At 54.0% G+C, this 23,543-nt stretch overlaps 1 protein-coding gene across 5 annotated transcripts in view; it reads left to right on the plus strand.

Annotated features, from left to right (window-relative positions):
- The first annotated feature begins 1,090 nt into the window (after positions 1 to 1,090).
- Positions 1,091 to 23,543, plus strand: part of ARHGEF10 (Rho guanine nucleotide exchange factor 10) — an 88,664-nt gene continuing 66,211 nt past the window's right edge. For 3 of the 5 annotated variants that reach the window (XM_079909424.1, XM_079909427.1, XM_079909428.1), the window contains exons 1-4: positions 1,091 to 1,161; positions 16,166 to 16,275; positions 22,124 to 22,318; positions 22,939 to 23,217. In XM_079909424.1, coding sequence (XP_079765550.1) covers positions 16,209 to 16,275; positions 22,124 to 22,318; positions 22,939 to 23,217 — 541 coding nt within the window. In that variant the 5' untranslated portion in view covers positions 1,091 to 1,161; positions 16,166 to 16,208. Of the gene's footprint in view, positions 1,162 to 10,353; positions 10,515 to 16,165; positions 16,276 to 22,123; positions 22,319 to 22,938; positions 23,218 to 23,543 lie in introns of those variants that run through there. The other 2 variants (XM_079909425.1, XM_079909426.1) reach the window with 2 other exon arrangements.

Below are 23,543 nucleotides of genomic sequence, written 5' to 3' on the forward strand. Positions count from 1 at the left end.
AATTATAAAACAAAGAAATGCTCCTGGCAAACAATTCCAACAGCACAGAAGGAAATTCTTGTTTATCTTAGGCGCTTCTGTGAGGAACCAAGCATATGCGTGGATTTTTTTTTTTTTTTTTGCGGTACGCGGGCCTCTCACTGCTGCGGCCCCTCCCGCCGCGGAGCACAGGACCCGGACGCACAGGCCCAGTGGCCATGGCCCACGGGCCCAGCCGCTCCGCGGCATGCGGGACCCTCCCGGACCAGGGCACGAACCCGCGTCCCCTGCATCGGCAGGCGGACTCCCAACCACTGCGCCACCAGGGAAGCCCTGCGTGGATTTTTAACCTCAAATGGGCTCGTAGTATAAGGATGCTTTTTAGGCCCAATAAGCGCTGTCCATTCCAAGGGTGAAAACGCAGGGTCAAGCTCTCCCACTTACAGCATTGCTTTTTGGCTCTTACAAGATACGGAATTCTAGAACCCATGTTCACCGTCAAGGTAAAGGTGAAAATAAGCGCTTTCCAGTAAAAGGTAAGCTTTAAAAATTGTCTCGGCAATGTGAAATCATTGCATTTCCAAACTCCAAACACTTGGCGGGCCTCGGGGCAGCTGACCTTCTGAGGAGCCAGGAACGCCCCTGCTGGCAGGGCCAGCGAGCGAAGGGAGGGTGGGTGCTCTGGGGACAGCGAGGGGGGTGGGGAGATCTAGGGGTGTGATCTGCCCGGCGGACTCTGCCCACGCGCGCGCAGCCCGAGGGCTCCCCGGGGAAGAGATGGGGGTCTGGGGGTCCAGGGGTGCCCTGCCGGGCGCCCCCCTGCCCACGAGTGAGCAGCCCGAGGGCTCTGTAGGGAAAAGACACGGGTCTAGGGGTCCTGCCTGGCGCCCCCAGCCGACGTGGGCGCAGCCAGGCTGGGCTTTGAGCCGAAGGAGGGGGTGCGGGTGGCCACGTGGCTCCGCAGGAATGCGCGGGCGCGGGGGCGGGGCGCCGCAGAGGAACGGGCAGGCGCGGCAGCCAGTGGGCGCCCGGCACCACCCAATCCAGCCAATCACGGCGTGCGGGTGGGCCTGCCTCTCTGTGGGTGGGGCGGGGCCAGGGCGCATCTCGGGGCCGCGGACAAGAGGAGGGGAGAGGGGTCCTCGGAGGGACGGCGGGCCGGGGTCCTGTCCTGGCTGCAGGGTGAGTGCGGGCGGGGGATGGGCGGGGGTCCTGTGGGTTGAGCGCGGGCGGGGGGCGGATGGCGGGTGGGGTCCTGCGGGGTGAGAGTGGGTGGTAGGCGGGCGGGGGTCCTTGAACGGCGCCTCCAGCGAGCCCACCTATCGCGGGGATTCGGAGTTTCCTTTTTTTCCTTTGAAAGTTACACTTCTGCCTAACTCCCCCGAATTGGCCAGATACCACCGCTCCTTGAAGTCCGGGTTGCCCGCCAGCCCCAGGTTTTGGGTGACTGTGCCAGGGCCACTCGGGGTGCACCTTGCCCCCGGGCACGGACCGTGCAGGTGGCGGAGCTGAGGCCCGGGAAAGCCCCCATTTACCGCGAATCCCGGCGGTAATGGGAGCCGGGTCGAGACCCCGCAGGCTGTCAGGAGGGTGCAGGAGGGACCCCAAGCCGGGGCCCGAGTGACATTGCAGGAGGAGTGGCGAGTTGGGGTGTTTAGGTGGGGAGCAGTCATGTATATTTTCCGATAGAGAAAAAGTCCTTGGCCCACTTTAGGGTGAAAATAATTACTATTGTACTTAAAAAACCCGTACGTGTTTCCTCCCCCTCCCCCCATCTTCCATTCCTGGGGAGACTGAAGGGGGTGTGCTGCCAGTAGTCGGCAGGTACCTTGCTCATCCCCACCTGGCCACACCTCCCCTCTGGGAGACCCTCGGTTTGAACGTAAAAATCTGAGTAAATGTTTCAGCTTTTAAAAGGACGTGAACATTCTGAGAAAGCAGCAGACGTACTTGGTGCAATGTAATATTCTTTTCAATTACTAGAGGTAAAAATTCTCATTAACTCAAAATGCAATGGATTTTTAGCTCTTCTTTGGTTGAGCCACAAAGAAAAAAATAAAGTAGCATCAGTGTTCTGGATTTTGTGCAAGAGTTACTTAATATCCCTTCAGGTAGAACATTGGGAGGGATAACGTTTTCACTGTTCATTTATTGCTTAAAAAATATATTTTGGACATCTGTTTTCTAGGAAATAACTTTTATTATAATGGAAAGATGAGACATACTCTGTGTAATTTAAAAATATAATTTACCCCTTAAGCTCGCACAGTGTTTACTTGATTGGCCCTGGGATATGATTTAGTGGCCGCATGTGCAGTTAGGTGACTCAGTGACTCTTTATGGTTTCCTGATTTCATGTCCATAAGAAAAGTCACTCATAGAAAGTGGTATTTCATAATAGATTAGTCTCTCCATGCAGGCCAGATTCTATCAAAGCAGTTGTAGACATTTAGGGATGAAGTAAAATTCAAAGTTATTCAATATAGCTTTTCATCTTTTAAAAATCGAACTTGACTTTCTCGTTTTACCAAATTTGTCATCTTGATATTTTGACGTGCCGCGTTTTCTCTGCAGTTTTTCTGGTGGGGTTAGAAGAACTTCTTGACTCTTTGGGAATTCTTGGAGATCGAGGGGTTCTGGTGGCATTTGGACCCTGGGCTGAGTTCTGGAACTGCTCACCCCACCCTGGGGAGTCAGGTCCCCACAGAATTTGTTTACTCACTTTGGAAATTGCTGGACCGCAAGTGTGTGGAAATGCGTTTTAAAATAAGGACGTTCTGCATAAGTTAGAGCAAAATAAAAATGCTGTGAGTTTGGCTGTATTACTCTGGAATATCAATAATACAGACCCCTGTTGAAAACTACAATGTTCTTATTGCACAAGGTATGATAGAAAAGCTGCAACGAAAAATTCACATCTTGGGATATTCAGAGCATATTCATGTATACTTCATACATTATTCATAGTTTGCACAGGTAGAAACATACGTGGAGTGAAACAAGATAGAAGGGGAACATAGATGTTAAACATTTATGGGGTAGGATTACTGCTCTCTCGGTTAAGCCTTCTGGAAGTGTAATTTGAGAAAACGAGGTGGGAAGTTCTGGGAGCTTTGCGGTACAGAGGGGTGTGCAGGTCTGCGGGTGGGGGGCAGGGCCAGCTCTGGGGTGATGGCTGTGAGCAGTGAGGCACAGGAGAGCTGGCAAAGGACCCTCTTATCTGCCACCAGCCCCTACCCACCATACCCCCCCCCGTTGTCTCTCCTTCCCAACTTTTCAAAGATCCAGACATCAAAGTTTGTTTTTGCTGCTTCTTTGTTTTTGTGTGCACAGTTTCAAAACTTTGATTATAAAAATGAGCAGTCATGGCACTGGTGTTATTCTTTCATTTCCTGTTCTTCTTTATATCATGAAAGTAATGCGTACCTGCTAGTAGAAGGTGCTTTCTCTGGGTTGTTGATGTTTTATGGTTTCATTAAAGAGTGTTCAAAAGATTTTTTTTAAGTTTTTATTTATTTTTTTTAGGTTTAAAGTGTTTCTCTTCCATGAGCTACGTTCTGATACTAGAAATTACTTTTTGAAGTAAAATGCAGCACCAAAAGCTTCTCCAGCCTTGCAGTGCCCTTGGGAAAGGGAGCTGTGAAGAAAGGTCATGGGTGGGTGAGGGTGCTGCTTTGCGCTCCCACACAGATGGCTGAGCTAGCCTTCCACCGGGTGAGGCGGGCGGCTGGTGACCTGGTGGCCTGTCTGAGACTCCAAGGGCTTGGCTCAGTGAGTCCCCTGTGACCCTGACATGGGCATTTAGGAAGAAAACAAAAGGAATAGGTGAGGATGCCTGAATACTCTGTACACTGATAGCTACACGTAGCAGAGGACCTTTCACACGCGAGGTGTGTCAGGGTCCTGAGGGCAGGGCTTTGCTTCCTGGGCTGAGGTTTCGCTCTTTTTCTTGGGCTGGAGGCCAGCAGGCTGTGGGGAACCCGAGCCTCATGTGTGGACATCATTTTTTTTTTTTTTTTTAAGAAAGCACTGTGGACATTCAGACTCCGAAGTCAAACAGATACGAACTTTGAACTTGAGTCATTTCTCAGTGGTGTGGAGAATGGGAGCTGACAGTACTGGAAAAGCTGAGGAGTTTTATTTTGATAAAAGTGTTCTGTGCACACCTAGTGTTTTATTCTGTTATTCGCCTTATTTCCCTGAAGGGAAGATGGGGAGGGTGACTTTAGCTGGTTTCTGACTTGACGGGACGGAGAACATCGAGCAGAAGGGGTAGCGTCTGTGCTGAGGCCGTGCTCAGCGCCCATCTCCACTGGGGTTGGAAGGCCTTAGACCCCCGGAAGGACGCAGGGGAGTCGCTTGGCTGCTTTGCCCTCGGGCCAGGCTCTGCCCTGCTTCAGCAATGGCTTGCAAGGGCTGCTCGAAAGTGTTGGCATCTGCCTGGTGGTGGGGATGGGAGGCGGTGTGGGCCACTGTAGATACTGCCCAGGAGTTCCAGATTTAACCGTGATCCCATCTTGGGAGCCAGAGCCTGCTTCTGGGTGAGGAGTGCTGAGCTCTGAGGGCAGGAATCCGGCATGTTTCTTGCCTCCCTGTCTGAGCCTGGCCGGGTGGCGGCGCCTGCTCCGGGCTGGGGCTCGTCGTGGGGCTGGCCGCCTGCTCCCTTCCAAGGACGTGGACTTGGCCCCTGGCCCCGGCTGGCCGGCCCTCTTGCTGCAAAAGTGATAAGACGTTGACTGATGCTTTGTTCTCAAGCACTTGACTCCGCAGGTCGCTGGGAAGCGGCCACGTGGGCAGCACCGATTCACGTCCATCAGAGAAGCTTGGGCTGGACGTCACCTGCGTGGCCAGGGACTCAGCCAGCAGGGCCCTTCTCCCAGAGCAGTGCCGGGCATGGGCCTCCGTCTCAGAGTTCTTGTCCCGGCTGGCGTGCCCTAGGTCGCTTTTCAGTTGGAACCAAAATCAGACTCAGGCTGTTGGGGTCCAGGGTCTGTGGAGGACAGAGTCCCGTCTCAGGCCCAGAGCCGGGGTCTAGAGGGAGTCCACTGGGCCTGCTGCCGGCCTCTGTTCTGCAAGAGCGTTTAGACACGTGCTGCTCCTGGTGATTTAATAGGAAGGAATGAAAGGTGCAGCATTTGCCAGACGACAGAAGTATTTGGGAAACGAATCCCAGGTAGTTGCAGGGGGGAGAGATTGTTTGCAGGGTGTGTGGCCGCTGCAGCCAGTCTGGGCCGACAAGAGGGCATCGGGACCCTGCCTCATCTCCTACTTGCCCCGGAAGAGCCGCCTCCTTCTCCACCTTCGTGGGAGGAGGGTGAGGACCCCGGGGAAGGTGAGGAGGGTTCACACCAGGGTGCTGTGCCCACGGCTCATTCCCTGCCGGCGCCTGGGTGTGCTCCGTGGCCCCGTTTCCTGGGCGCGCCTGCCGTCTGTCCGGAGCTTCCAGCAGGTAATCTAATGTTAGGCCATCGCCTTAGGCCTCCGTCTCTCCCCTGATGGAATACATTCAATATCATTTTGTTTTCATGCGTTTTAAAAATCAAGTTCTTGTACTTAAACTTAAAAAAAAAAAGAACGACCTTTTTACAGATGGGAAGAGGTGCAGGTGGTCACGTGCTGCAGCAAATCTGGAAGGGATTTATTAATTTGGTGGATATTTAGTGAGCACCTACTGGGTGCTGACTACCAAGTGCCCTCAGTCCCAAGACTAGGCAGTGAGCAGAAGGCCCAGGTCCTTTTCTCATGGGGCTTGTGTCTTGTGCCCGGGAGACACTGTAGACAGGAAAGTAGATAGTACTTTAGATGATGATAGAAATAAAGCGGGAGACAGGCCTGGGGGTGCTGGGGGGAGGGGCCTGCTACTCACGAAGATGGCAGGTAAGGCCTCACCGGGAAGGTGATGTTCGAGTGAGGACCTGATGGAGAGTGACAGCTGCGCTCATGTCCACCCAAGAGCATTGCAGGCGGAAGGAGCAGCCCGTGCAAGGGCCCTGCTGCAGGAGTGTGTTGGGAGCAGCAGGAAGGCTGGTGGCCGCAGTGCTGAGTGATGGAGGCTGAGGCAGGGCTCCACCTTGGGGAGGAAACAGTGACAGACAGGGGTGCGAACGCTGACTGTGCTTTCATGGGGCCTGCTGGGTGCAGCCTTGAGAAGGTTACAGAGGAGCAGGAATGGGGGAAGGGAGGCCAGTTATGAGGCTTTTACAGAAACTCAGGCAAGAGACGGATGGTGGCCATGGAGGGAGGGAGAGACGGCTCACCTCATTGGGGATGTGCTCTGAAGGTGGAGCTGACAGCATTTGCTGGTGGATTAGATGGTGGGGGGAGAGAGAGAGAGAGAGGGAGGGAGGGAGGGGGAGGAGAGAGGGGGCGTGAACAGATATCTTTGTGATATCCTGTTTTTATTTCCTTTGAATACATACCCAGAGATGGGATTGCTGGGTCATATGGTAGCTCTATTTTTTATATTTTTGAGGAACCTCCATACTGTTCTCCATAGCGGCTGCACCAATTTACATTCCCACCAACAGTGCACAAGGGTTCCCTTTTCTCCACACCCTCACCAACACTTGTTATTTCTTGTCTGTCTGTTGATGGCCGTTCTAACAGGTGTGAGCTGATATCTTATTATGGTTTTGGTTTGCATTTCCCTGATGATTAGTGATGTTGAGCATCTTTTCATTTGAATTTCTTCTTTGGAAAATGTCTATTCAGTTCTTCTGCCTGTGTTTTTAGAAATCAGATCGGTGGTTTTTTGGCTATTGCATTGTATGAGTGCTTTATGTATTTTGGACATTAACCCCGTATTAGATAGATAATTTGCAGATACTTCCTCCCATTCTGTAGGTCGTCTTTTCACTTTGTTGATAGTTTCCTTTGCTGTGCAGAAAGTTTTTAGTTTGATGTGGTCTCGCTTGTTTATTTTTGCTTTTGTTACCTTTGCTTTTGGTGTCAAATCCAAAACCTCATCACTAAGACTGATGTCAAGGACTTTATCACCTGTGTTTTCTTTTAGGAGATGTATGGTTTCAGGCCATACATTCAAGTCTTTAATCCAGTTTGAGTTAATTTTTGTGTATGGTGTAAGGTAGTGACCTAGTTTCATTCTTTTGCATATAGCTGTCCAGTTTTCCCTGCACTAATCATCGAAGAGATTGTCCTTTCCTCTTTGACTGTTCTTGCCTCCTTTCTTGCAGATTAATTGAACATATACACATGGGTTTATTTCTGGGCTCTCAGTTCTTTTCCATTGATCTATGTGTCTATTTTTTTGCCAATACCATTCTGTTTTGATTACAGTAGCTTTGCAGTACAGTTTCAAGTCAAGAAATGTGATGCCTCCAGCTTTGTCCTTCTTTCTCCTGGCTATTTATGTGTTTCCATACAAATTTAAGGATTGTTTGTTCTATTTTTGTGAAAAAAAACCATGGGAATTTTGATAGAGATTACATTGAATCTGTATATTGCTTTGAGTAGTGTATAGACATTTTAATGATAGTAATTCATCCAGTCCGTGAGCACAGAATATCTTTCTATTTATGTATGTCTTCTTCAGTTTCTTTTACCAGTATCTTATAGTTTTCAGTGTATAGGTCTTTTGCTTCCTTGGTTAAATTTTTTCCTAGATTTTTTCTTTTTGATGCAATTGTAAATGTGATTGTTTTCTTAATTTCTCTTTCTGACAGTTCATTATTAGCATATAGAAATGAGACAGGTTTTTCTATATTGATTTTGTATCTTGCAACTTTACTGAACTTGTTTATTCTAACAATTTTTTTGGTGGAATCTTTAGGGTTTTCTATATATAATGTCATCAGCAAATATTGACAGTTTTACTTTTTCCTTTTGATTTGGATGCCTTTTATTTCTTTTTCTTGCCTAATTGCTCTGTCTAGGACTTCCAATACTATTTTGAATAAAAGAGGTGAGAGTGGGCATCCTAGGCTTGTTCCTGATCTTAGAGAAAAAGTTCTCTGCTTTCCATTCTTGAGTATGATGTTAGATGTGGGTTTGTCCTAAATGGCCTTTATTATGTTGAGGCACATTCCCTCTGTACCCACTTTGTTGAGAATTTTTGTTTTGAATGGGTGTTGAATTTTGTCAAATGCTTTTTCTGCATCTATTGAGATGATAATATGATTTTTATCCTTCTTTTTAAATTTATTTTTTATTTTATATATTTTTAGAATTTATTTTATTTTTGGCTGCGTTGGGTCTTCGTTGCTGTACTTGGGCTTTCTCTAGTTGCGGTGAGTGGGGGCTACTACTCTTTGTTGTGGTGCATGGGCTTCTCATTCCGGTGGCCTCTCCTGTTGCAGAGCATGGGCTCTAGGCACGTGGGCTTCAGTAGTTGTGGTTCGCGGGCTCTAGAGCGTGGGCTCAGTAGTTGTGGTGCATGGGCTTCATTGCCCCATGGCATGTGGGATCCTCCTGGACCAGGGCTTAAACCCGTGTTGCCTGTATTGGCAGGCAGGTTCTTAACCATTGTGCCACCAGGGAAGCCCCTGTCCTTCATTATTTTTTAAAATATGGTGTATCACATTGGTGGATTTGCAGATGTTGAACCATCCTTGCATTCCTGGAATAAATCCTTTTCACTTAATGTTGAATTTGGTTTGCCAGTATTTTGTTGAGGATTCTTGAATCTGTGTTTATCAGGGATATTGGCTTATAACTTTCTTTTCTTGTGACATCTTCATGTTCTGCAACTTTAGTGAATTTTATGAGATATGTACAGCACATTCCATCCAAAAGCAGCAGAATGGACATTTTTGTCAAGCACACATGGAACATTCTCCAGGATAGATCACGTTAGCTGACAAAACAAGTCTTGATACATTTAAGAAGACTGAAATCATATCAAGCATCTTTTCTGACCACGATGGTGTGAAACTGCTAATCAACCACCAGAAGAAAGTGGGAAGATTCGCAGAAGGTGCCCATCCCTGTGGCTTGGCTGCCATAGTTGCACTTTCTGTGCCGTCTCCTTTGCCTCTCCCTCCTCATTCCCATCATCATCATGGTCATGAGCCTAGCCTCTTGCCCTACAGCCTCCTGGGGGATGGCCTCCATCCACCTGGCCCTCCTCCCCGATGCCCTGTCCACCTGATGCCAGTGTGACTTTTTTTTTTTTTTTTGCGGTACGCGGGCCCCTCACTGCTCTGGCCTCTCCCGTTGCGGAGCACAGGCTCCGGACGCGCAGGCTCAGCGGCCATGGCTCACAGGCCCAGCCGCTCCGCGGCATGTGGGATCTTCCCGGACTGGGGCACGAACCCGTGTCCCTTGCATCGGCAGGCGGACTCTCAACCACTGCACCACCAGGGAAGCCCCAGTGTGACCTTTTAAAAAGGCAACTCTGGCCACATCAGTCCCTGATCAAACACCTTCCGTGGCGCCTTCCGAGCTGAGGCTCTGACCTGGACAGGCCCCACCTCAGGCCACAGCCTCCTCTGCCTGCCCTTGCCTCGTGCTGCTCTCCCCCCAGTCTTCCTCAGGAAAGCTCTCTCCGCTCCCCACACTGAGTCTGCACTCCGGCTCTGTCCTCCTTCCTCCCGTTCTAGGGGAGTCTCAGCCCCCCTGCAGCAGGGCAGATGTGATTGCAGATGCTGCCTGGACACAGCCCTCCTTCCCACCCCACAGTGGTCCACAGTGTGGCCCAAGCCAGTGCTGGGTGTGTGGACAGTGCCAGCATCCCAGGGGACGGCGATTATAGGGTGGGACCAGGTGGAGCCAGGCCGCCCCACACCTGGGCTGAGCTGCTGCCCCTGGACGCGTGATGAAAGGCTCCAGGGAGCTTTGCAGGGACAGTGGCTTCGTCTGCATCCGACTGCTGTAATTACACATTCGCACAGCACACTTCCTTCTCTGTGGAAGAATTCCATTGTGTTTCCTGTAAGTAACGGGAACTCCTGCTGGAATATGAGCCCCTCGGCCAGGGCCCTCACAGTCCGTCACCCTTGACCTTGACCCACGTGTCCCTGCAAGGAAGGCAGGGGGATGGACGTCAGCTCCAGGGTTTTCCCAGGTTCCTTCCATTCCTGAGGCTGGATGTCCTTGTCTGTAAGGATTGTTTCTGAAAGTTGGGATTCACATCATGCAAGAAATTGCTGCGCGTGTGGGTCACAGGAGGAAGGGTGGGGCGTTTGCTGCCGTCTCGCCTCCTCGCCGCCCTCCTCCCCTGATCCCTTGGGGTGATTTGGTGCCTGTTTGCTCTGCGTCCTTGGTCAAGTCCTGAACTGCCAGTGGCTGGGGTGCTCTGTGCCTGTCCTTGGAGGGGCATGTGTGGCGGAGGAGGTGACAGGGAGGCCTGGGCAGAGAGAGGACAGGCTGCAGCCCAAGAATTAATCAGAGGAAGAGATGCCCACCAGCCGACTGAGAGGGCACAGAATGTCACACACGGAGACGCAGAGGCCAGGCCGGTGGTGACCCCCTCGCAAGAGTAACTTTGTCCGGTTTTGTTTTATGAATATAATACTCCCTTTGATGAAAACATTTCTCAAGGACACTGCCAATTAAAGACAGAACTAACTGCGTCCTTGGTAAGTTTTGAGATGAAGCGACGGTGCTTTTTGTCTAGGTGGTTTTGAGGTTTCGAGAGAAGGCTCTCAGGCTGGGTTGTGTGGCCACGGACAGCCGTGTGGGGGGCCTTGGATGCGGGCAGGCTTCAGGAGTCCGTGGGGCGTGAAGCGTTTGTGCTGTGAGTCTCTGGGTGCCTTGGTCCTCGGGGGGCAGCGGGGCAGCTGTCTTCCTGATGCTTGAGTCTGGCTCGGGCGCGTGCATCCCAGCTGATGTGGGCCTGCGGCTGGGGGCAGAGCCTGCTGGATTCTGGAGGGACCTGGCACAGAACAGCAGCAGTGCAGGCCAGGCCAGTGCAGGTCAGTCCAGTCTGGTCCAGGCCAGTCCGGTCCAGGCCAGGTCAGTCCAGTCCAGGCCAGTCTGGTCCAGGCCAGGTCAGTTCGGTCCAGGCCAGTCTGGTCCAGGCCAGGTCAGTCCGGTCCAGGCCAGTCCAGTCCGGTCTGGGCCAGGCCTGGCCTGTGGTCCAGGTGTTTAAGGGATGGAAGAGTGAGGGGCAGAGAAGGTAAGGGAGAGTGGGGACAGGAGCATCGCCCCGCCCCGACCCCCTTCCCCCTTGTCCACCCCTGCCCCCCACAAGTGTTCTTCTGAAAGCAGACCCCGTGTCAGGCACAGTTCTGGGTTTTGTTCCTTATTAGGAGGCCCTAATAAATAATTAAATGCATGTTTTCACCCCATAAAAGTGCAGATTATGGCCTGGCATCAGCCAAGCTTCCACGTGTTCATTCTTTTGGGCCCGTGTGTCGCGGCCTGTGGTGTTTGCAGGGACAGTGTCTGGGGAGGCTCCAGGACTGTATCCCCCTCCCGAGCCACGTGGACTCCCCAGGGGGTGGGCACACTGAGAGAGACAGAGAGAGAGACACAGAGAGACACACACAGAGATACAAAGAGAGACACACACAGAGAGACACACACACAGAGATACAGAGAGACACAGAGAGACACACACACAGAGATACAGAGACAGAGACACAGAGAGAGACAGAGAGAGAGACACGGAGAGACAGAGACACAGAGAGACACACACAGAGATACAGAGACACACAGACACACATACAGAGAGAGACACAGAGAGACAGAGAGAGGACATGGAGAGACAGACACAGAGAGACAGAGAGGACATGGAGAGACAGAGACACACACACGCAGAGGTGCCCGGGAGCCGTTCGCAGGGTGAGTTCGGGTCAGGAGTATGCAGGAGGGGGTTGGTTCATAAAGATTTGCAGTCAGGGCAGCAGGGCCGAGGCAGCGCGGGTGTGGGTGGCAGAGCGTGCGCTGCCTGGGGCGGGGAGGGCACGATTCCCAGCCTCCGTCCAGGTGAGCACCCCTCCAGGAGTTCTGAGGGGTTGATCCCCTGGACAGGGGACCATTTGGAAAAGATGGTGAGCAGGTGAACATCTGGGGGTTGGATGCGGTGTAATAGCCATTGCCACATGGAATACATCACTTCTATTCGCTTTTTTCCTTTCTGAGGGGAGGGGAGGAGGCCCCATGGAAGTGGCCTCAGTCTGACGTGAGCAGAGACACACGGGACCCAGGACACACCCCCAGCGAGGCCCCATGTGTGCTCTGCACTCCTGTGCCCTTTGCGGTCCAAATTCGATGAGCACGAAATAGACGTCCCTGACGGCTAAGTTCTGTGCTCGGCTTAGGGAGTCCCTCCCTCTCTCCCCGCTCCCTTCCTTCCTTCTTGTTTCTGTGCTTTTCTTTCTTTCCCCTCCCTCTCTCCCCACTCCCTTCCTTCCTTCTTGTTTCTGTGTTTTCCTTTCTTTCCCTCCCTCTCTCCCCGCTCCCTTCCTTCCTTCTTGTTTCTGTGAGCATTATGTCTACTTAAAAATCTATGAAAATGTTCAGTGAAAAGGGTTGTTGTGTTTGGTTTGCCCTGGAGTTTGTTTGGTTAAACTTAGATGGAGCCTTTCCAACAGGACTCATACCGTAAGGTCCTGTGAGCTTTTAGTTTTTCCTTCCTGGATCTCCACGTGGAGACAGAACCTTCCTGACGTGAGGTCGCTGGGAAGCTCGTGGTTTTAGGCAACGGCGGACCCAGCGCCAGCGGCCGTGAGCCATGAGGATTCGTGCGTCCCCCGCATCCCCGGGCTCTGTCCCCGGGCTTGAGGTGCACTGGCTCCCGCTGGGCTCTGAGTGGACATCCAGCCCTCGTGCGGGACGCTGGGTGCCCCTGACCTACCGTGGCGTGGTCTCTGCTGCGTGGACTCGACGGGTCCCAGCTGGGTGGGTCGGGGGCAGGCTCAGCCTGTAGTCTGTCCGCCAACTTTTTGTGACTGGACAGCACGGAGGCCGGGGTGGGAGTTGGGGAACCAACCCCAGTGCTGTCTGCTCCCAGGCCCGTGGCCGCCAGCAGAGATGTCCCTGTCACCTCGGTTCACAGCGAGGAGACCGAGCTCGTCCAGCCGGAGGGTCGGAGCCGAGCAGGGTCTCCCCGGACTGGCTCTCGAGTCCAGGCTCCCAGCCCCCTGCTTACTCGTCATGCTGCTTCTCAGTGGAAAGGACCTTGTGGAGAGCCCACTGCCTTCCACACCCGCAGGACCCAGCGCGTCCCCAGCGCAGGGAATACCTGCTGGGAGGGGCGGTGGGTCCCGTCCCTCAGAGCGTCCACACGTCCACGGTGCTCTCCCTGCAGGTCTGCAGAGACGGCCAAGACGCTGGAAACCTCACTGGAGCAAAGACTCAGGCTATTTCCATGAACTTAGAAAAAATCAAGTGACTGGGGCACTTCTGTCGCCGCCCAGGCTCTGAGGCAGAGTCACAGCCGCACTGCAGGGACCATCTCTGTGCCCGTCTCTCCGGGCTGCTGCTTCTACCGCGTGTGTCATCTTTTTGTTGGAAACCACAACCTGGGTGCACAGTGAAATCTCTCATTAGGATGCTTAAGTTGGAAAATGGCAGTGACGATCCCCACGGCCCTGCAGCCCAGGTTGGCCTTATTTCCTGCTGCTCCTCTGCCGGGGAGGAGCCTCGTGAAAGCGAGACTTGTCCTCCGTCCCGAGGTCGGTCATGGGCCGATCGGGCTTCATGCCGTCCCTAAAAACACCCAGAGGCCATCCGGGAGACGGCAGGTGCCCAGTTTCAGGGAGCAGGCTTCCTAGGGCTGCTGGGAGATCCAGGGGCTGAAACTTCAGTGCTGGGTGATGCCTGCGTGGAGTGGAATTCAGATCACGGACACCCAGGCCCCCCACATCCAGAGGCAGATCCTGTGTGTGTGTGTGTGTGTGTGTGAGCTTCCAGGAAGGCAGTTTCCCATGGATGCCGATTTGGGAAGAAAAAACAGTCCCTGAGTGTCGTGGTCTGACTGAAATTCATACGCAGTCACACACACAGACCGAGGCACCAGGGGCCTGGGTTCCAGTCCCAGCTCTGCCTCTGGAGACAAGAGCCGTGCTCTCTCGGCTTCTCACCCTCGGGTAGGACGACTAGGACGGCTGCGAGGTCCATCTTGGCACCCTGGGAGCGCTCTGCGGGTGAGCGGTGGTTGTTTAATAGGATCGGGCATGAGAGTAAGAAAAAGCACAGGCATGGTCTTTCTTTGTTTTGTCCCACACGTTAGCAATGGGAAACGAGAAGTCAATTTGACTCTGTTTTGTGCATTTTCAGTAGAAACAAATAGCATTAATGAGATTTGTCCAGCGTGGTTTAAGGTGAGTAAATGACGTGATTGAGAAACCCAAATCTATAAGACACGGAAAGCCACGTGGCCGTCAGGTCCCGCATGGCTCTGCGTCCCACTTGTTCTGGACGAGCCCGGGCAACGTGCCAGCAGTGTCTGCGAGGGACGGTGCTGGGGTCACACAGAGGGGTGCATGGGGCGTGCTCTGCTCCGACGCCCAGCTCCCTGGCAACTTGGGCCCTGTTCTCACTGGCCCGGCAGGTCCTCGGACTGCTCTGCGTTTGGCTGGTTCGTGCTGGGGGAGTGAGGCAGAGCCTCCGTCCTCAGTCAGTGGTGCGGATGTAAAGTAACGTGGGAGCCCTCATCGCCCCGGGAGCCCCGACCAGTTCCTTCTTCCTCGCTTCCTCCCAGGACAGGGATCGCACTGTCTTCCTCCTGCGGACCTCCTGCCCAGCAGTGCCTGTGGGGTCCTGGCACCGGGTCCAGGGCCGCCCAGCGGCCCCACCTGCTTCCTTTTTGGGCGTCACCTAAGGCGCAGCGCCGTGGACGCGGTCCGTGTGTCTGTGTCATGTCACTGCTGACCTGGCGCCACACGAAGCCGATGTGAATCCAACGGGATATTAAATTCGCACTCGGGTATTTTGATTTACTTCTTGGGAGAGGACACGGCAGCGGACGTCGCCCCAGTTCTGTGTGCTTCTGAGGCCCCGAATCCTCCTGTCCTCCCTCCTGTTCCTTCCCTGCAGCCCCCTGGGCCTCCGTGTGTGTGTGTGTGCGCGCGTGTGTGTGTGTGCACGTGCACACATGCACTCACCTCTGTGTGCGTGTGTGAGCACGTGTGTGTGCACTCACCTCTGTGCATGTGTGTGCACGCGCGTGAGCATGTGTGCGTGTGCACACACCTCGGTCACGTGGCCGTGCACGTGTGCATGCGTGTCCCCTTGTTGTGACTTCGCAGACCAGGATGTGGCAGGTGTTGGTTGAGGGTTTGTTGACTGAAACGGAAGCAGTCGTTTTACGTTCGCTCTCAGGAGCCGGTATGTCTCCCCGTCGAGAAAGGTTTGGTCGTCCGCTTACTGTTCCAGGTTCTCCGGGACTCGAGTTCCCTGACCCTTGTGGTCTGAACCTGTCTGTCGTAAATGGTTTGGAAACCGCACTGCAGTTTCTCTCTGAGAGGGTGAACCGCCTCGGTTGGCGTCACTGAATGTGGTGTGTCGTCTGTGGGGCTAGGGTGTCACTGAGGGGCTTCCCTGGGCCTCATCTGGGACCCTGAGAACCGGGAAGGTGCTTCTGCAAAGTGAGGCTTCCCGAGTGACGTTTGCTTTCCTGCGACCATTCTGGAAGAATCCAGGCAGGTGTTGGTGGTGTCAACACCCATAACCAGAGACCTTGGTTCACAGGATGCTGAGGGGTGCGGGACCAGCCTTCTCATGGCCTGGCGGTTCATGCTCATTCTTAGACCAACGTGCGAGGAAACAGGAAGAGCAGAAAAGAGAAAGGAAACAAAGCAGGATGCAGGCATCCGGGCCGGACCCAAGGGTTTACTGACCCGCTGGCTCGAAAGGGCTTGTGGAAACGGTCAGCCTCCTCCTTCATCCTCAGAAACGAATCCTTCACTCAGAACTGTTAAAGATTTAGTTGAAGGAGGAAGAAAAACCATTGGACTTGCGTGTCCATTTCTCCCCTTAGAACATGTGTGAAATTAAGCAGAGAATCAAGGCATCCTGGGCCGGGCCGGGTCCGGCCATTGAATCCAGCTGCAAAAATCAACCCCTGGCTGCAATTCAAGGTGACGTCAAGACACCGGCGGTCTCCATCTGGCTTTGCCCTGAGTGTTATTTCGAGGCGGTTTGCGGTCCTCACGTCCTTAGATCTTTCGCTGCGGCTATGGATGGAATCTGCGTTTTCCTTCTCTCAGGCTGTCGGCGGGGTGCCCAGAGGCGTCCGGGGCCACCCTCCCCCCGGCCCTGACAGCCTGTTTCATCCTCGCAGGTCCCGGATCCTCCGAGCCCAGGAGCGAGGTGGACGCGGCAGCATGGACCAGCCGGGCCCGCCGGCTCCCGCCCGGGAAGGTAACAGGTTGCAGGCCGGTGGCGGGGCAGGTGAATTGGGGCTGTTTCCCAGGCTCCATGCTCTGGGCATCACTAACCCGTGGCCTCTGGGGTGGGGCCTGGGCTAGGAGCTCCTGGGAGGGAGGAGGGTCTACCCAGGCCCTAGGGGGCGGAGGCCTGGGGGTCCTGGCCCAGCCCCTCCACCTATCCCTGCGGTGCCCACACCAGTGTCTAGGGTCTCCTGTGTTTACTTTCACCCGACCCATCAGAACCCCCTGGAGGTGGTAAGGGGGGTGACGGCCCACTTCAGAGACGAGATTTAGGCCGAACCCTGCGGCCACTGGCCACCTGCCAGCGGAGCTTAAGGCAGCCTCCTTGTCAGCTCCCTCCAGGTCTGCCAGGGGTTCTGGGGCCTGTTTCTGGGCCGCAGTTTGATCTGAGTGTGAGTGGCTGGCCTTTGAGGTCTTCCAGGCTAGACCCGACTTTGACTGTTTGAACTGAAAGCGAGACAGACCAACACCGCTCACCACTTTTCATCCCCGTCAAGGAGGTGATGCCCAGACGATGCCGGGCAGCGTGGCCTCTCGGGGACAGGCCTGGGGTCCCCACGGGCCCCTGTGCGCTGGGCCGTCTCCTGGTGCTGGCCGCACGCTCCCGAGTGTGGCCCGGGCAGTGGGCTCCCTCCTACCCCCCGACTGCCCTGCCGCCCCTTCCTTCCTGGCCTTTCACTGAAACCAGCCGTCGCTGTCTTCTGTGCCGTTTCACTGTTTCCATGGGGCACCAGCACCCTCGGCACCCACGCAGGATAGGGAGCTGCCGGGCTCCGAGGTGCTCAGGGGGCGTCGGCTATTGGGGGCATCAGAATACAAAAGGCAGGCCCAGAAGCACCTGCACCTGGTTTTTAGGACTGTGGGTGACGTGCGCGCTGTTCAAACCTGGTGGCAGGTGCGTTGTCCTTCCAGGACACAGGGTCTGCTTTCCGCAGAGGAGGCCACGCCTGCCTGCCCAGCTCTCGGCAAACGCCCGGTGTCCGCCGGTGCCCACCCCCCAGGGGCTCGGCCTCCCAGTCACGCCCCGAGTTCTGCAGAAACGCCCGTCCACCTTCACCCCCAGAGGCACCTCTGCGCTTGGTCCTGGGAGGAGAGGGCCTGGCCCAGCAGCACCGCGTCCTGGCGGGCGGGCCTGCAAGCTTGGGACAGACTTCGGCCCAGAGCGCATGGCCAGACGCCCGGGCACCGCGAGGTGGCAGCCAGGCCTGTGCGGGGACTCAGCTGGCAGGAGGCCGCGTCCGAGGTCCAGCCGCAGGGATGAGATGCTCAGGCCTGTCTGCTGAGAGGGCAGCTTACATGTTCTGCCGGCGGGAAAAGCAGAGAAGAGAGAAGACGGTACCTGTGTGGGGTGGAGGCTGAGTGCGGTGATTATTTCACAGAGCACAGGTGGATCAAATCATCCAGTCCTGCGCCGTAAATACACAGTTTTTATTTGTCACTCATGCCTCAATAAAGACGGAAGAGGACGGGTGCAGAGAGCGAAGGGTCCCTCGGGGGGCTGGAGGGGCGCTGAGGGCCGAGCAGAGTTCACCGCCCTTTCCCACGAGCGCCGTCCGTCCTCTCCCCGCAGTGGCCCGCTTGCCCCCCCACCCCTTGCTGCTCCAGCACCAGGTGCTCCTGGGCCCTGCTCGCCTGCTGTCTTCACGGTCGCGAGCGAGTGTCACCGGCAAGGCCCGGGGCGCAGCCAGTCCTGCCAGGCTGTTCATGGGTGATTCCCCCGACCCTGTCCCCAGGCAGGGCCCCTCTTAGCTGGGAGGTGACTCGCAGCTGGGAGAAGGTGGGACCTTCTACATGGACCACCTTCTACATGGGCCGCCTGGGAGGTTTCCTCTGGGGAGCCTGGGGAGGTCCCGCCGACGTGGGGTGTTGAGGATGCCGGGAGAGGACCAGCTCCATCTCCCCGGGCTGATGGCTGTTTCCTGGTTGACAGCCCAGGGCTAAGACCACGATTTAAACATGTTAGTACCATGCCTTAAACATGATTATACTCTGATACAAGACTTTCTGGGTAGTTAACTCTTGTGACGATTAGCAATGGGGATAACAGCCTGGCATCGTTTTTGATGATTCAGTGATGCTTTAGGTATAATTTCCCCCATTGTGAAAATGAAACTGTCCTCTTAAAAATTCCCTTGAGGGACTTCTCCGGTGGCGCAGTAGATAAGAATCCACCTGCCAATGCAGGGAACACGAGTTCGAGCCCTGGTCCAGGAAAATCCCACATGCCGTGGAACAACTAAGCCCGTGCGCCACAACTACTGAGCCTGCGCTCTAGAGCCCGTGAGCCACAACTACTGAGCCCGCGTGCCGCAGCTACTGAAGCCCGCAATGCCTAGAGCCTGTGCTCCGCGACAAGAGAAGCCACAGCAATGAGAAGCCCGCGCACCACAACGAAGAGGAGCCCCCACTCGCCGCAACTAGAGAAAGTCCATGCACAGCAACAAAGACCCAACGCAGCCAAAAATAAATAAAATTAAATCTTAAAAAAAAAAAATTCCCTTGAACATGACAGAGGGGCTGGAAATCACTGAGGTCCGTTCTCCCCAGCACCACTGGGACACTTGTGTTTTCATCTGTTCTCTGTCTTTTCCCTCATATTTCTTTTCTGCATAATTGCAGCCATTGAATTTACATTTTTAAGATTGTTGAGTATACATTTTTATGTCATACTTGAAACTTTACAAGTATTTTCCGTGTCACCACATAGCTTTCACAGCTGTCATTCTCAGCGGCTGCATAGTGTCCTGTGCACAGTGTCATAACATGTTCAGGTGAGGTAACGCTATCCATGTCCATCGTTACCTGTCATCAGGCACCTGTGCCTTTTCCAGAAGCTTCCTTGGTGACAAGTCAAATCGTCCGGGTAAAGTGGGATTTGGGAGGAGGTGGGGTGTGGCGGAGAAGCCCGCGGCTTCGAGGGTTTTGCACACAGCTGCTCGGGTTTGAGCGTGGTCCCTGAGGTGCGTGAGCGGATGACCGGGGGTATGTGTGCATCTCTCCAGGCCTCGGTTTCCTTCTCCTTTGGGATAACAGCTGGAGCAGCCCCGCCCTCAGGAGGTAACATCCATAAAGCTCTTAGAGGCGGGGCCCCTGGAGGCTCTCAGAGAGTCAAGTTAGAAGATGCTCCGGGATGTAAACACTGTATTACAAGATGGTCCAGGATGTCTCAGGATGCAGAACTCAACACTTTGATGATGGTAAAGTCACTACCAGCTAAAGCTTTTCTATAATTAATAGCAAAACAAAAGAAAAGTGAGTCTTTTGAAAGGAAAAAGAAAGGAAGTCAGCAATGTCACCATGTTCCTGCTGCTTCGGGACAGTCCTCACCAGGTGCCCGGTGACGGTGACGAGCTCGGGCAGAAGTGAAGGACAGCGGGTGGCGTGCCAGCGGGTGACAGGGGGCGGCATTGTTCTGCCACCCTGCTGCCCTGGGACCTGGTCCCAGCTGTGACACGCAGAGCCTAGAGGCAGCAGAGGACGGGCTGTGAATAGCCCCTTGTTGGTGGGGCTGTGTGCAGCCTGTTGCTTCTTAAAGCTCTCCTTCATAACAGTAAGAGGAATTAAGAAACAAATGCCTTCATCTGAAATAAAGAGAAGCATATCTCGGGCTCAGCTTGCATATTGTAATCAGCTATGGTCTTACCAGCCCCAGGAACAACATGCCTAGCTCCGATCTCTGAATTTACAAATACTCTTTTATTTTTTTCCCTTGATGTGTTAATTTGTGGCATATCTTTAAAAGGTGTTAATGGGTTTTCAGCTGTCCTGGAGGGTTGTCTGCTCATAGAGGAGGGATGACCCCTGCGGCCAGCGCTCTCCCACTGGGAGTGCCAGGGACCCCAGCCAGCCCATCCTGATTCCCGGGGTTCCTGGTCAGTTGTGTGGACTGTGGCCTTTGGTCCTAACTTCTGCCAGGAGTTGCGGGCTCCCGGGCTGGGCTGGGACTGATGGATTCCCTCCCCCACCCCACCCCGCTTTCCCTGCAGCTGCCGCCTCTTTCTCTCCTTTTTTTTGCTAAATCATTAGGTACTCAGTTTATCCACTGAAGTCAACTGGCGAACACATATTAGAGCAAAAAATCTCTGAAACAGGGCTTCCCTGGTGGCGCAGTGGTTGAGAGTCCGCCTGCCGATGCAGGGGACACAAGTTCGTGCCCCGGTCCGGGAAGATCCCACATGCCGTGGAGCGGCTGGGCCCGTGAGCCATGGCCGCTGAGCCTGCGTGTCCGGAGCCTGTGCTCCGCAACGGGAGAGGCCACAGCAGTGAGAGGCCCGCGTACCTCAAAAAAAAAAATAAATAAATAAAAAAAAATAAAAAATCTCTGAGACAGAAAAATAAAATTTTCCAGAACGTTTTCTAAATACAGTTGTCATCATTTCCTTAAATTCACGTTTGCCAAATACATGTGACAGGGAAATAATACCAATTAAATACCCTGACAAAAGTGATGGGGAAAAAGTAGCTTATGTTTTGACTTAGTAACAACAAATCATGCCGGGCAGTGTTGAGATTCTCGCGAGCACGGACTCCGAACTACATGCTGGGGTTTTCTCTTGTCAAACCTCTTGTTTGAGATTATATTGTACAACTGCCAGACTTTGAGAATTAGATAAAATATACCTACAAGTGAATTTATGAAAATTGTTAGAAAAAAGCTTTACAATATCTTGCACTAAAGAGGTTCTGAAATATCTGGGAGGGGACAGAATGAAACATGAGCCGTGGCACCTGAGACACAGGCTCTCCCGTGACCACCTTCACCCATTTCTTTTTAGAACAAAACATTTGTAAGTGTAATTTGTTTAGTATTTATATACATAATGTACAGAAAACTCAGATAGACACAGAGGATTTTAATGCCATTTCACATTTTAATTCCAGCATATGCATTTTTTTTTCCTGAAAAAGATTTTTAAAGAAAGTCACCCCCTAGTGATTTGAGATTATGGCAGGAACAATGTTCTGATCCTTTAAATTCAACTGACTTTTTTTTTTTCTTTTAAAAGTCTGCATGAGGGATCTTATTGTTTGTCATGTAAAAACCCTTATATCAGCAAATCCTTGCATCCCCTCTCACTTTCCCCCAAAGAAAGCAGTGTTGGAAAGAATTCTCATGACCAAGGTGACACAGGTAGCTCACAGCTGTGGATTTTAACCGTGAGGACGGCACGCAGCCCTCCGGGATGAACAGAAGGGATGAAATCATACTGATCGCGTAGGAACTTCTGAGTTACACGTTGCTCCTCGCCTGGTGGTTTATTTAATGTTATTCCAAGTTGATTTTTATGAATGGGGTTCTCAGTCCAGGTGTAAAGTGTGGGAAGTGCTTTTTCTCTTCCTTTCTGTCTCTCCTGCTTTTTTCTTTCCAGACTGTGAGTTGTGGGTCCTTTTGAGAGGAAAGCCAGATCGCTGCCCCAAAGCCTGATGGCACGAACTCTCCCCAGTAGAAAGGCAGTGGGTCAGGGCTTCCCTGGTGGCGCAGTGGTTGGGAGTCCGCCTGCCGATGCGGGGGACGCGGGTTCGTGCCCCGGTCCGGGAAGATCCCACATGCCGCGGAGCGGCTGGGCCCGTGAGCCATGGCCGCTGAGCCTGCGCATCCGGAGCTTGTGCTCCGCAATGGGAGAGGCCGCAACAGTGAGAGGCCCGCGTACCGCAAAAAAAAGAAAAAAAAAAAAATAGGCAGTGGGCCAGCCCAGCGGGGGATGCGGGGAGGGCGTGTCCTGGCGCCGCCAGCACCTCCGGGTGCCCATCTGGGTGCTCATCGCTGGCTGACTTTGGCTGCGGTGTGTTTAGGAGCGTGGAAGCCGTTTTCCCGGTAACGCTAACACTGTGGTTTACGTTACTTTAAGCTTCAGAGAATGAAGTCAAGTACGACACTAACAACAATGAGGAAGAGGAGGGGGAACAGCTGGATCTCGACGGCGTAGATGAAGCTCCAGAAGCAGACAGACGGGCTCCGGGCGCCCCCGAGGCCCGGGACACGGGAGCAGACAGCCCCGCCGCCAACACCACCATCCCCGCCGCCAACACCGCGGCCGGATCAGGTGCGTCCTCGGGCCACCCAGGGACCAGCCGGCCCACCTGTGGGTTGGAACGTCCTGGGGAAGGTGGGGTCCGGGAGCCCGAGATGTGTGATGTTTCTGTGATACGATGTGAACTGAAATGACTTAACTCAAGTTTGGCCGAGATTCTCTTATTTGTTTTCTATTTTCCGTGATTTTCAGTCTTGTCTACCTACCTTTCTATTTATATTTTGGAGGAAACAGGTATTGTTATTTTCTAATAAAAATGGCCTCACCAGTTTGTCACTGTGTTGCATAAAACATTTTTTCAAAATAATGCCATTTGAGGTGAAATGTAGAAGTTTAATTTATATTTTAAAATTTGGGGGTGGAGTTGGTGACTTTTATTCACTCACCGATGGTCTGGTTGGGACCGTCCCCACCTCTCCACGTGGTTAGTGACCCCCCCCCCCCGCTTCTGGCAGCGTGTCACCCATTCGCCTCATTGGAGGAGCCCCCCTGGGGTCAGCCAGGCTGCGTGCCCCGCCTCCAAGGTCGCGCTGACCCCACCGATGCCCCAAAGGACAGTGCTTCCAGGCCTGGGGTGTGTCGGCCGTGCCCTTGACGGCCGGGTGTCTGCCACGGGCTCCTCTCACCCTCAGGACACGAAAATGGCACGGGAGCAGACACAGACGCCCTGGCGGAACCGCTGAGACCCGGGGTCCCGACGAGAGTCAACCCCTACTCCGTCATCGACATCACGCCCCTCCATGAGGACCAGCCGCCGCCTCCGGACCCGGAGGCCGAGGGGGAGGGCGGGGGCCTGCACGTGCCCAGCGGCTACTCGGTGCCTGTGCCCTGCGGCTACGCCGTGCCCTCCGGCCTGCCCCTGCTGCTGCCTGCCTACTCCAGCCCTGCCCTCACCCCCGTGGGCCCCGCAGGTAGCGTTGCCACACCTGTGCCTCACCTGGCGGGGCGGCGGGGTTGGGGGGGAGGGCAGAAGGTGCTCTCCGTCTCTCAGGGCAGACTGCACACCTGGGACGTGTGTGTGCGTGTGCGTGCGTGTGTAGCAGGCGCACTGGGGACCCGGGAGAGGGGCAGGAGTCGGGAGAATCAGGAGGTTCCGCAGGGAGCCGGGCAGGTGCAGGGAGCCTGTCCCCGTGCCTGTGATATTGGCTGTCGGGGGCCGGGGTGCTGAGGGGGCCCGGCTCCATGACTGGGGTTTTGGTTCGGTGAGTCACGGCTTTCACCTCCACTTAGCGGGAAG

This window comes from Stenella coeruleoalba (genome assembly GCF_951394435.1).
Source record: "Stenella coeruleoalba genome assembly, chromosome: 21".
In the NCBI taxonomy this organism is placed as follows: domain Eukaryota; kingdom Metazoa; phylum Chordata; class Mammalia; order Artiodactyla; family Delphinidae; genus Stenella; species Stenella coeruleoalba.